This window comes from Hermetia illucens, chromosome 5 (assembly GCF_905115235.1).
Source record: "Hermetia illucens chromosome 5, iHerIll2.2.curated.20191125, whole genome shotgun sequence".
NCBI classification, from domain to species: Eukaryota; Metazoa; Arthropoda; class Insecta; order Diptera; family Stratiomyidae; genus Hermetia; species Hermetia illucens.
The window spans coordinates 61,745,389-61,758,298 of record NC_051853.1 but is presented as its reverse complement, the minus strand read 5'-3'; the positions used below and the strand labels follow the sequence as shown (position 1 = coordinate 61,758,298).

Genomic DNA, 12,910 nt, shown 5'->3' with positions numbered 1-12,910 from the left:
GGTAGGGTTGAATTAAAAATAAAATAACAATTAACGAAGTGCCTGCATCGTTCTCGGAAGTAATATGCAAAACAGTTACATTACACACTTTGCTACCAGCTTCAGTTACGGCTCGTTATTGCTGGAGGCTCCATTTCTATCCACATCCATTGTTGTGGAGTCCGCAATAAAAAATGTTATTTATATTCTTGCTGTGTGGCTTCAATTGTTGAGATCGTTGTTGACATTATCGTACAGTTGGTGAAATAGAAAACAAACGGTTGGAATGCTTTATTGATCGTTTGGAAGCAAATGATATTTCTGAAGTCACTTAGGTAGAAGGAATGACCTGCCCGGGGTAACCACTGCATTGTTTATTTCACCGTGTACGTCATGAACTGCAATATGCATCAACTGCAGTCGGTTAACTTCAGAACAGAGCTTCTGGTACTACGAGTACGTTAAACTCTGCCCTAGAAAGAATTAAGAGGTCCTCCGAATAGACCCGTTTAGGAGGAACTGGCACAGACTATGAAATTAATTGTGCCATGCACTGTTCCCAGATTGCCATCCAAGTTGAAAGGGCAGTGAAAAACCGCACTAGTGTTTCACACTCAATTGCAATAGAGTTGTTTTGCTTTCCCGGTTCCGACCGGCTTCTTCAAGTCTTGTCAGTGAGTCAACCGCTGTGTGACTCTAAACAAACCAAATATGCAAGGCGAAGACAAGTTTTGAATACAAAACGACATCAATTACCAGCAAAGACAGTGAGACGACGACGAGGAACTTCTTGAATATTACTTCTTGCACCTTACCAAGTCGCACATTTAATCCAATTCAACAAAACACCGAGAGCTACTGCTGCTACCTCCACTAACTGTTTTCCATATCAATTTCTCGTCATTTCTAGTTCCGTAATATCATTTTTTTTCCACTATCGTAACGACCTTTATGGTACCCGCCTTGGATCAAGCTGCAGTTCTGTTTTGAGTATTGAACAGTGTGAATGGGTAGAAGAAAGTGTTTTGTTACCTTTGTTGAAGTTGAACAAGAATTTAATAGTTGATAAGGTCCCGACTGAGGATGCTAAAGTATAAATACATTCCTCCCCATCGTAGGACATCATCGCAGAACACGACGCCGGAACCGACTCCGCGATTGTCCAGGCAGGCATATGCGACCCCATTATCTCAAACCAGCGATCAATATGGAAGCAGTTCATCATTAACGAACCAATCCCTTGGCCTGCACTCCTCCTCGGAGTTCCTAAGAAGAGGAAGTGATACGAGGGGATCATCTCATTCGATTGGATCATCCACAGGTAGCTTGTCTGGAGGTAAATATAAGAAGGGGAAGAAAGCACCCCTGCCTCCGAAGCCTGAGAATGCAACAGCGAAGGAGTTGTTCCCTGCACCCTCACCTGATCCTCAGAAATTGAGTCCCCAGCCTAGGAAGAAGCGACCGGCGCCAGCACCTCCACCAGTAATTGAGACAACTCCAGCTACCCCAGAAGTGGATAAATTTGCCGATAGCCCTGATCACCTCTCTGATGCTCCTTGCAAGATACCACAAACAGACGACGTGAAAAGTGGCGAAGAAAAGCTTATCGGCGAAGACAAGCTTAGCGACGAGGAGAAGCTTAAAGAAATAGTTACTACTCCCTCTGAAATTCCACCTGCCGACAACGATTCAAAAACTACAAGGCGACTTATAACCGTTGATGCAAGTCTTCTAGAGGATTCATTTGCTCGAGGCTCAGATTCACGACCCAAGGAGGAAGAGACCGTCGTCTACAGGCGGACCATCGCTCCTTTGGTAATAGAAAATTCAGTCGACGAAGAAGATGATATACCTGAATCACACGATCGTCAATTAGAAAAACTAAAAGACAACAAAGAAGCGAAAAATCGCAACCGAAAAAGTCAAATTTCGCTACCGCTACCAACCGAGGAGAACGATCCGCTTTACAATAAATCTGTTCATGGAAAATGGAAGAGACGTAAAGGTCCCGCTCCAGCATTGCCTGTTCCGCCCAAGAAGGTTCTCCAGATGCTTCCATTGCAAGAGATTCGTCATGAACTGGAAATTATTGAGGTGCAACAGCAAGGGTTGGAAAAGCAGGGAGTGATGCTTGAGAAAATGATCCGTGAACGATGTGAGGGCGGGGAAGGTGCTAATGATGTCAAAGAAGATGAACCGCCAAAGAGTTCTGTAACTAATTCCAAGGAGGTGGAGGATCTGATCATGCAACTGTTCGAGTTGGTTAACGAGAAGAACGAATTGTTCCGGCGACAAGCGGAATTGATGTACTTGTAAGTGTTTGATTGTTTTTAATTAGTTCAATACTCATCATGAGCAAAGTCAATACTCCTCAGACTTTCTTTTATTATTCAGTCATTAAAAGTCTTCTTATTTTTTTAGACGTAGACAACATCGTCTCGAACAAGAGCAAGCTGATTTAGAGTATGAAATTCGTGTTCTAATGGCCCAACCCGAAAGGAATAAAACGGATTCGGATAAGGCTCGCGAGGAAGCACTTATTGCCCGGCTCGTAGAGGTTGTTCAGCTCCGAAATGAAGTTATTGAGTGCCTTGAAATGGATCGACTGCGAGAAGCGGAAGAAGATATGGTGAGTCTTTTTCTTAATATTTTGGCCGTACTTTATGCTTATGTTTTCTTTTTAATGCTCGGAGAATAACAATAATGAATAGAATTTTACTAAGCTATTAGTTTTCGCTAAAAGCTAACCGTTTTCATTGCTTTACCTTGTACTAACCCTGAAAGCTACAGAATACGATAAAAGTGTCCGAATGGGTTCAGTCTTTATCAGACTAAAATTTTTTCCCAGGTACTAATTGTGAAAACTTCCATTAAGAGTGCGAATAGTTATTTTTAAGGTTTTGTTTGTAAAACAACACCTCCTTCTTCCACTCTCCCCACGGGACTGCTATAAGCATTGCATCGTGGGGCTGGATCAGTTCTTAACTGTGGCGCATTATTGTTCGCTCCCTTTCTTGCTTTCTTCGCAGTTCTTCATGCCTTAGCTGTTGATGAATCATTTTCAGCTCAATTACCACTTGATTCCAAGCCTCCGTTGATTCCAACATAAACTCTGCTATATTTCTAGGTGTCAAGCGCCCGTCTGCGATCGCCTCCAGCCTAGTTCGGTGTGCTGTAAACCTTGGGCACTCAAATACAACATGCTCCGCATTCTCAGCCACGTTACCACATCTTGGGCATCATGGTGACTCGTCGTGTCCAAATCGATAAAGATAAGCTCGATAACCTCCATGTCCACTTCAAAACTGTGTTAGCTCGTAGCTTAGTTCCCCGTGATTCCTTTCCATCCATCTTCGAATGTGTAGAATGATACGGTAGGTCCAACGGCCAGTTTGTGCCTCGTTCCATCTCTTTTGCCAGTTTGCGATGGATTCCCGCCGTGCTAGTTGCCGTCGAAGTACAATAGACTCCCCGATTGCGTATATTTTGTCATAGAGACGCCGACCTTCATCCGCCAAGATGTCTATGGGGATTGTCCCTGCCAGTACATATGCTGCTTCTCCTGATGTCGTTCGATAAGCACTGCATACCCGGAGTGCACTTAGTCGATACGCCATTCCTAGTTTTCCGCAGTTTGATTTGTTTTCCAGAACGGTTGCCCAAACTGGAGCTGCGTAGAGTAGCACGGAACTAACTACCCTTGAAATAAGACGACGTCGACTTTGTCTTGGTCCACCAATGTTCGGTAGTATCCTCGAGATCGTTACAGCGATGGAAGATGCTTTAGTTGCAGAGCACTCAATGTGTTTTTTAAAATTGAGTCTTTTGTCAATCATTACTCCCAAATATTTAAGCGACTCTTGGGAGTAAATTGTTTTTTCACCAACTTTAATTTTCACGGTCGTGTCTTTCCTTCTTTTGGTGATTAGCACTAGTTCCGTTTTATGTTCAGCAAGTGATAGACCGGACTTTTTCAACCAGGAATTGATCTCCCCTATCGCTTCATTTGCGATTTCGATCTCTTCTAAGCGTTTTGCCACTATTGTTACCCCGATATCGTCCGCAAAGCCAATAGTTGTCACGTCATTAGGAAGGCATAGCGTCAGCACTCCATTATACATAATTAACCACAGTAAGGGACCTAAGGCAGACCTCTGTGGTACGCTGCACGTCATTGTGAGTAATTTCTGTCCATCGTCCGAGTCGCAATATAATCGGAGCCTGTAGTTTGGTTAGAGCATCTACGATTTTCGTCCACTTTACAGTGTTGAATGCATTTTTTACATCGAGTGTCATCACTGCGCAGCATTTGCCACCTTGTATTGCAGCGCGGGCTAGGCCAGTCACCATGTTGATTGCACCGAAACCCGAATTGCTTGTCGGATAGGCCTCCTTGCTTTTCCGCAACAGCGAGCAGCCTGTTGTATAATACTCGTTCAAATAGTTTACCCATGCTATTGACCAAACATATCGGTCGATATGAGGAGGGGTCTCCCAATGGTTTACCTGGCTTCGGAATAAGTATCAACTTTTGCACCTTCCATTTCTCGGGGAATTCTCCTTCTCTGAGGCATGCCGTAAAAAGTTTGGCAAACATACCTGGTGCTGACCTGACTGCCACTTTCAGGGCGATATTCGGGATTCCATCTGGCCCTGGGGTCTTATTTTCAGCGAACTTCCTTGCTGCATCAAAAATTTCCTCTTCTACCACTTCAGGAATTTCGTCGGGGTTTACATGAACTTGAGGCAGATTTGTGTCGTCCATCTGTCTGTCTGTCTGTCCGTCACACGCATTTTTCTCGGAGATGGTTATAGCGATTGACGCCAAATTTGGTAGAAAGGTGGAAACTATGAACGCTCACGCATACAGTGAGTTACATCCTCTTACGACGAATTTAAGGGGGGTCCCCATACATGCAAAAGGGGGGTGTAAATTTTTTTTTCATCAAATATAGTCATGTAGGGTTTCAAATTAAAGGTCTCGGTTAGTACTTTTCGAAGCCGGTATTAGTTTTGACTTTTGCTGAAAAGGTGGGGAGTGCGGGGGGTTGAAAGTGGTCATTTTTTTAACGAACCCATTCTCAGGAACTACCCAACCGAAAAATCTGGAAAAAATCAGGGGGCTGCCACTATATAGTGCTTAGGCTCCGAAATACCCTCCATATCGATACCTGTTCAAATAAAGTTAATAATAGTATATTAAAACAATTTTTAGTAATTAAGAGGAAAACCCCCCTTAAGTTCACCCTAGAATCACACAATTTTGCAGCGATGTAGGCTACAGTATAGATCATGATCCTGCCAAATTTGGTGAAAATGACACTATTACCAACAAAGTTATACTAGGTCAAATCTGCGCTCCTCTGCAAATTCAAGACTATGAATGTCAATATCACTTGAAAGTGGCTATTTTCACATAATATATGAATATTTTACGTGCTACATGCTAATGGGACAAATGCACACCCAAATCTCTTTATAAAAGAAATACACAAAACCTTTCATACCTGAAGCGTCTAGCTTCCGGTTTCCCGACTTGTTTTTAATTTAGGAGCAAATTCTGCTTGGATTGAATTCCGGCATCCTTTTCCGAAAGTTATTTTAATATTTACAATTTTAGTCTAATCATTAATACTGTGCCGGCGCAGCTACAAGATTGGCCACATGATCACCCCTCACGGAATTCAAAGAGACCCAGACAAGGTTAAAGCGATCAAAAACTTTCCCCTGCCGATCACGGTGAAAGATCTGCGGCCGTTCTTGGGCATGCTAAATTTCTACCGTCGTTTCCTGCCTAAGGCTGCTCACCATAAAGCGATTCTAAACGCTTATTTGTCTGGAGCCAAAACCAAATATTCTTGCGAGGTTGCATTGTATACAAAGGCCGTCCACGCGCTTGAAACCGTCAAACAACAGCTGGTTGCTTCACTTCTGGCATTTCCTCAGACAGATGGATCCCTAGCCGTGTTCGGAGATGCCTCGGACACAATGCTCTTCACCAATGGGTGAACCAAACCTGGCCATCATTGAGCTAAACGCAGCTCAACGAAACTATAGCGGCGACAATCGTGAGCTACTTGCTGCGTACCTCTCCATTAAATACTTCCGTTCCTCCCTTGAGGGCAGATCGTTCACGGTGTTCGAGAACCACAAATCAACCGTCTCCTCCTCAACTTCAGGAACTGAGTTTCTTCAGCCCGTTCACTTCCGACATGTTTCTTGAAAAGACAACGTCGTTGTCACAAGTCTCCGAGGTTACAGACCTCGCCGCAGTGGATTATACGGCAATCGCCGAGGCGCAGAAAGATAATGTAGCACTTTAGAGCCTGAGGGCGAACTCCAAATATAAGTTGAAGAAGTTTCTTATCTTCGGCTCAAACACCTATTTATTTTGCGAGATCCCGAAAAAGGGACCTAGGCTATTTGTTCCGGCTGAATTTCGCAAGGATGTATTCACGCAGTACCCAGCCATCAGAACGACGAATCGCCGGTTAGTCACCAGAAAATATGTCAGCCAAGAATGACGTAAACTCTTGGGCCAGACAGTGCTTCGCGTGCCAGAAGTGTAAGATCAACAAGTACGAAAAAGGGAAATAGGTGTATTCCTTCGGTTGAGCAAGCTCGACTACCTCGACATCATCCCTTTGCGAGACTCACACGTTATAAGTATTACCTCACAATAATCGACAGATTTGCGTGGTAGCCTGACGCAAAACTTCGGACTGATATTACTGCACAATCATGTGTCGAGGCCCTCGTCGTGAATGGATTCCTCGCTTTGGTGTATTAATCATTACCGAGCAGGGAATACAATTTGAGTCTACGCTTTTCTCGGAGTTAGGCAATCTCCTGGGTTTCAACCGCCACAGGACCACTGCGTACCACTCGCAGTCCAATGGGATGCTTGAACGTTGGTAAAGGACGCCTTATTGGCTCACGGCGATCTGTCGTGGTCCCAGTGCTTGCCTTTCGTCCGTCTCGGCCTTTGCGCAGCCCACCGAGAGGAATTCGCGGCCAACTCCGCGGAGATGGTGTACGGGGCGAATCTGCTGCTCCCCGCCGACATTTTACTGGATACCAGATCAGGGTTAAGCGACTCTAGCATGCTGCGTCTACTCAGAAACGCGGTTTCAAAACAGCGGCCGACTCCACATTCCCGACATAGACGCCGGAAGTGGATACCCTAAAGAACGTCAAGCCATGCTCGCAGGTCCTCATTAGGGTGGACGCTACTTGGAGGCCGCAACACTTACCATTCAAGGGTGCCTTGAGAGCCCTGGAACGACGAGAGCACCCTTACAAGCTCTATGAGCGGGGCGGGCCCGAATGGGCCTCCTTGTCGAGACTGTCATTTCCAAAGTAAATCAGTTGTGTGTTTTCGTTATCGGTTTCATTGCTTTGTTTCCCCAGAACCTGAATAAACCCTAAAAGCTATGAAAATGAAGTTCAAATGAAGAAAAGTGCATAGGAAAATTAAGTTGAATCTAAAAAAAAGTGACGTGCATCGTTACATTACCACATTTGAATTCTCTAATGAAGCTTCCGGTTTTGTTATCAGTTCAGATAAGGCTTGACTTTGATACCGACGACCACTAAATAGAGAGTTATAAGTCCTTTCGCTTACTACCACTCCGTTCAAGTAGAATAGAGGTATCCAGCCCATTAGATTTTTATGGTTTGTTTGAATGATACAGAGACTTAAATAATTTCTTTCCACTAAACCCTGGGATCAAGAAGATTATACACAGTAGGTGAAACTACTCAAAAAAAGTATGACAAAAGATAAATCATCCGGTTTTAGGCCGAGGCAAGATCGCAGTGCGTTGACTGGCATACTGATCGTGTAAGGTCAGCCTTACAAACGCAGTCACATGTAATAACACCATCCCACAAATGAAAACCAATACCAATGAAGATGCGCAGAACGGAAATGCGATCCTGACCTCGGAAGCCACGTCCACCGAGCATCATCTGTATAGTCTTCTTGGGATTTAAAAATCCATGTTTGCACATTGGTGTAAAAACTGAATTTATGTGGGGCGCTGCGTTCTTCACTTACTAATTTGCGGTGCTTTTGCTTCGTTTGACATTCACTTGAAAAATGTCTTTTCTTTCTTTTCCTTTAGCATCTCGAAGCTTCTATCTCTGTACATACTTTTAGTTTGACCGATTGCTGGCGCCTTTTTGGAACTTTCTGCAAATATGTGTGGGGGCGATAGCATCTAGGTTTTAAATTTGATTTCGGTAAGAGATGCAATAGCTAGTGTATATCTCACTGTATAATTTCTCTTCTGTGTACTGAGCAGACCCCAAATTTTTTGTTTTCGTAAAATGTTCAATTTGTTTGCGGTTTCTCATTATTAAGGTATCATTTGAGTGCGTTGATAGCAAAAATAATTTCACTTCTGCTTGAAGGAAAAGTCCCTATCAGCATGTTACGGTGACTTGCCCTATCATCCAAAAAAGGGAGACTTTCACCGGATGTTATATGATTCAGAACCGTGATGAAGTGAGAAATCGACAGTTAACGTTCCTAACATCATAATCGGCAGCGTAACGGCTTTAGTAAGAAACTCCCCCCTAAAAATTGTTTGACGTCCTAGTCTACGCTATCGCTCTATCTGAGGCAGGGTCTACCATGCCTTCTTTTTCTATCACTTCCTGGGCTGGAACATCCTCACCCACACGGATTAGGTGACCCGGTCACCGCAACTGGATTTTATCACCAGCTAGATGGTCATGATATCGCTCATACGTAGGTTGTTCAGAAAGTAATGATGATTCTACCGTCGCAGGAAGGGAAATTGGATTGGTTAGGTAGTAATACAGCACGCCATCGTGTTCAGCATCCTTTTGGCCATCTATACCTCGTTTTAAGACGATCGGCGCACATATTGGACGTGTGTGGCAGTTTTCGTAATACGTGTTTAATACTCGCTTTCGTGCCGCTAAAGTGATGATAATAATCTTCTTCGATTCCCAGGGATTTTTGCATCAACATGAAATCCCTCAAGGTCAGGACACGGTAGAATATTATAAATCTGTTTTGACCACCATATTGTGTCATTTGAAGAAAAAACGGCAGCAAAGCAACATTAAGGTGGAAGACGGCCCAACATTTCTATTGCAAAAGGGGTAATAACGATGTGCATAGCAACTGAACGGGGTTGCTCTGAAAAAGGACTGAGGCATTTCGTGCGGAACAGTTTTTTTGAGCTGGAATAGACTCAGTTGGCTGCCAAGGATTATGCGCGGATTTCGTCGTCGTAGCTGTTAACTGTTGTGATTTTCGACCCTAGATTAGAGAAATTATCGACGATTTTAAAATTGTATTCTCGTACCCTTATTGTTCTCAGTTAACCAGTGCTATTTGATGTTGTTTCCGTCGTTTTGTGCCCTGACGTGGCGATCGTGCATTTCGTCCTGCCTTTATTAATGTACAATCAAATATCTCCCAGATTGCACATCTCGGGTTCTTGTTCTCATAATGTCGATATCTTCAGCATAGGCCAGTAGTTGCGTAAACTGCCAAGTCCTTTTCCAAGTCCATTTTAGAAAGGATACATGATAGAATATCCCTTTGGCTTAATCTTGCTGTTTTTATCTGGCCTCGCACATTGCACAATCAGTGTCATCCTAGTCGGTCTTATCAATTTCGCTGGGATACTGAATTCTCTCATGATCGTGCACGGTTTTACCCTCGTTATGCTATTTTTGGCTGTGTTGAACTCAATGAGGAGATAGTGAAATTGATACCAGGGAGAAAAAGTTTTATCTCGTACTGATTTGCCTGTAGTGTTGTCTCCTTAATATGGGCCGATGATATTCGGGTCGTATGGGGCTATCCAACCTAGCAAAATAGCGGAGAATATCTTATAGATAGTATTCAGCAACGTTGACCATAAGTTAATCAACCGCTTGGTGTAGTCGGTCGTAGTCATCGTTTCTTCAATGTTTGGTGGTGGCAACTTTGTTCGTCGCCTTCAGGTGAACGGCCAACTTTCCGATATTTTGGTTGTTGAGCAGTTTATCAAAATATTCAACTCATTGCACCAATATGCTCATATGGAAATTAGTCCTCTCTCTTTTTCTCGACAGGATGAGCATCAAGCTGTATATGGCTCCTCCTGTTGACTTGTTGGTAAAGCTTTTGCACATGGTCTGATTACTCTCTCTACTTCTTGCGTTGACAGGCCTACTACGAAACCTGTTAAGGTTTCCTTTTTCTTTCTGTGAAGTCGCTTCTCCGCTCGGAGTTCGTAGTAAGAATCTGCGCGTGCTTGGGGTTTTCTTTCAATCCGTTGCTAGCTTACGCTCATTATTTAACCAGTTGTTCGCGCCTTTTTTTGTGACTGTGACCAAATATGTTTGTGGACGTACCAACGATATGGCTCTCCAAGTGGAAATCAAACTGAAGTTTTTTCGACTTCATTCTATTTGTTATTAATATACTTTGTTTCTGTTTCACCATTTCCTTCTAGTGGACTAGCCAAGCACCTTGTTTGTCTCGATACGGGTACGCCTTCTGCTATCGATTCCTAAGCTTCTGATTTCGAGGAAAATGGATTGATAATTTGTCACTCAAACTTTTTGTTAATAATAATAATTGTTGGCGCAACAATCCATATTGGATTATTACCCTTATTTGACTCAGGTACTCATTCAGAGCTGAGTCGACTGGTATCCGGCGTCAAATCCCATTGCCACCAGTGAGATTTGAACCGCGACCTTCCGTACGACAGCCTTGTGCTCTAACCACTGAGCTATCCGAACTTTTTGTTGATTTTTGCAATTACAAAACCGGTTCCCAGAAGCACCATTGTTTCTTAAAAGGGCTGTTACCCATGACTAACGCAGCGTACCCGATGCATCTGTATCAAATACGATTCGCAGTATTTTCTCATGTACTTTATGACACTTTGTTCTTGACCACTAAACTATAACTTATTTTCGAATGCAACGAGGATATTTTTCCGTGAAGTGATTCCATATAGGCCCTTGCATTTGACTGATAGCTCCTGTCGAATTGATGTAAAAACTCAAAAGGAGGCTAGTTTAGAGTTTAGTTCGCCAACGCTTTCATGTAGAAGAACCAGATATTTTGGAGTACTTTCCGTCACTCCTCCATCAACACATGCAGTTCATTAAACGGCTTCCTAAGCGAAAGAACTCCTCTTAATGAATTAGGGGGAGTTAAGTTTCACTCTTCCATGATTTCTTGTAGCATTAGGTACAACAGTAACCATGTTCCCCATTACTGGAGAACTACAGTCCTTGAATGTTGCATGGAACATGGATGGATGGTTGGTTTTGGATGGATGGTTTTATCCATTCCTAAATAACGTCGGCGTTGGGATTTGAAAGTTTAATGCCGTAATCATCTTAATTTCCAATCTATATTACTGGAGTTTTCATCATCATCAACGGCGCAACAACCGGTATCCGGTCTAGGCCTGCCTTAATAAGGAACTTCAGACATCCCGGTTTTGCGCCAAGGTCCACCAATTCGATATCCCTGAAAGCTGTCTGGCGTCCTGACCTACGCTATCGCTCCATATTAGGCAGGGTCTGCCTCGCCTTCTGGTAGAAAACATAGATATTGCCCTTATAGACTTTCCGGGCTGTCTTATCCTCATCCATTCGGAGGTTCCCGCTTCCAACTATCTATACTTTTCAATCTCAATATTGCTGGCGAAAGTTCAATATGTAGTTTCAGCAGAGCTATAGTTCTGCAGTTGTAGCTGTTCTCATCTATTCGACTAGTACTGCTGTCCTTGTGAACTAGCAATGCCTGATACCACCAGCAAAAATATGTCCTCCGCTTTCTTCACACTATTACAGTAATGCTCGAAAAGCTGCCTAGTCCCAAGGGACAGCAACTAGATGAGTTATTGTAAATAAAAGAACAGATGTTTATGCATTTTTATGCGAAAACTGGGGTTGGCTAGGCATCGATGAGCACATAATTGAAAGAAGTTGCCATTTAATATAAAGGCAAGGAAGGACACTTCCAAGAAGATTGGACTAGTAAATTTTCAGCTCCTAATTGCAATCGCCTCCAGATTAGCCCACAAATGACAAGCCATTTGGGACGAGAGGGCAGGAAAATTGACAGCGTCGAGATAGAACATGTGGCAAAGAATAGTTGTTTCGGGAGGCAATTAAGGGGACAAGGCAATTTAAGCTATTAAGTTTGGGTCAGAATGCGCCATTTTCAAGAGCCGCGCCTTGGTGAGACGTTGGGAGCTATTTGTAAGAGACCCTTAAAGTTGGCAAATATCCCTGTTCCCCATTTCAGTAGATCATGCCTTTATCTGTATTTGAATCATAGAGAATATTAGCGATAGAGCTTTACTTTTAAATATTGGAAAGTAGAAGACAAGTTTCGCCGTTTCTTACTTTTTTCACTACTGAAAATCTAAGTTGAAATAACCTTGCCTCGATGGTAATATCGCATTGACACATAAACACATTCTAACAACACTTACCCGACAACTTATCAGGCTAGTTACATGATCAAATATTGTAATAACCTAAGAATTAAGCTTATCTAACCCAATCAAATCATCCGCTTGGCGAGGTCCTTCGCTGCCCCTAGATATTACGTTGCAGGTATATAGTATGTACAGATACAAATCCATATGTGCTTTTAGATAGAACAATCTTAGAGAGTATGGTTGCCTGTGAAGACCAACTTTCCCCCGGTTTTATGTTTGGTTCTCAATTAATTTTCGTAGGTTATGGAGCACGAAAGAAAAAAATATGCTGATTCGCTAAAACTATATGATAGCCTTTGCACAGACGAAGAAAATGATCTTCTACGGACTTCGCCAAGCAATTCTTTGCTTTCCTCTTTGTGGTATGTAAAATCTTCAACTTTATTTTAGCAAGAAACAATGCCAGGATGCGGGATTGTTTCTCCAGAATTTCT

General features: G+C 43.0%; 1 protein-coding gene across 6 annotated transcripts in view; it reads left to right on the top strand.

The window, feature by feature from the left end:
- LOC119656513 (MICAL-like protein 1) overlaps window positions 1-12,910 on the top strand; it is a 322,282-nt gene that overhangs the window by 295,860 nt on the left and 13,512 nt on the right. For 5 of the 6 annotated variants that reach the window (XM_038062849.1, XM_038062848.1, XM_038062850.1 and 2 more), the window contains 2 exons: window positions 1,098-2,291; window positions 2,401-2,608. In XM_038062849.1, the coding sequence (XP_037918777.1) occupies window positions 1,098-2,291; window positions 2,401-2,608 (1,402 nt within the window). Of the gene's footprint in view, window positions 1-1,097; window positions 2,292-2,400; window positions 2,609-12,716; window positions 12,839-12,910 lie in introns of all 6 variants that reach the window. The other variant, XM_038062851.1, reaches the window with a different exon arrangement.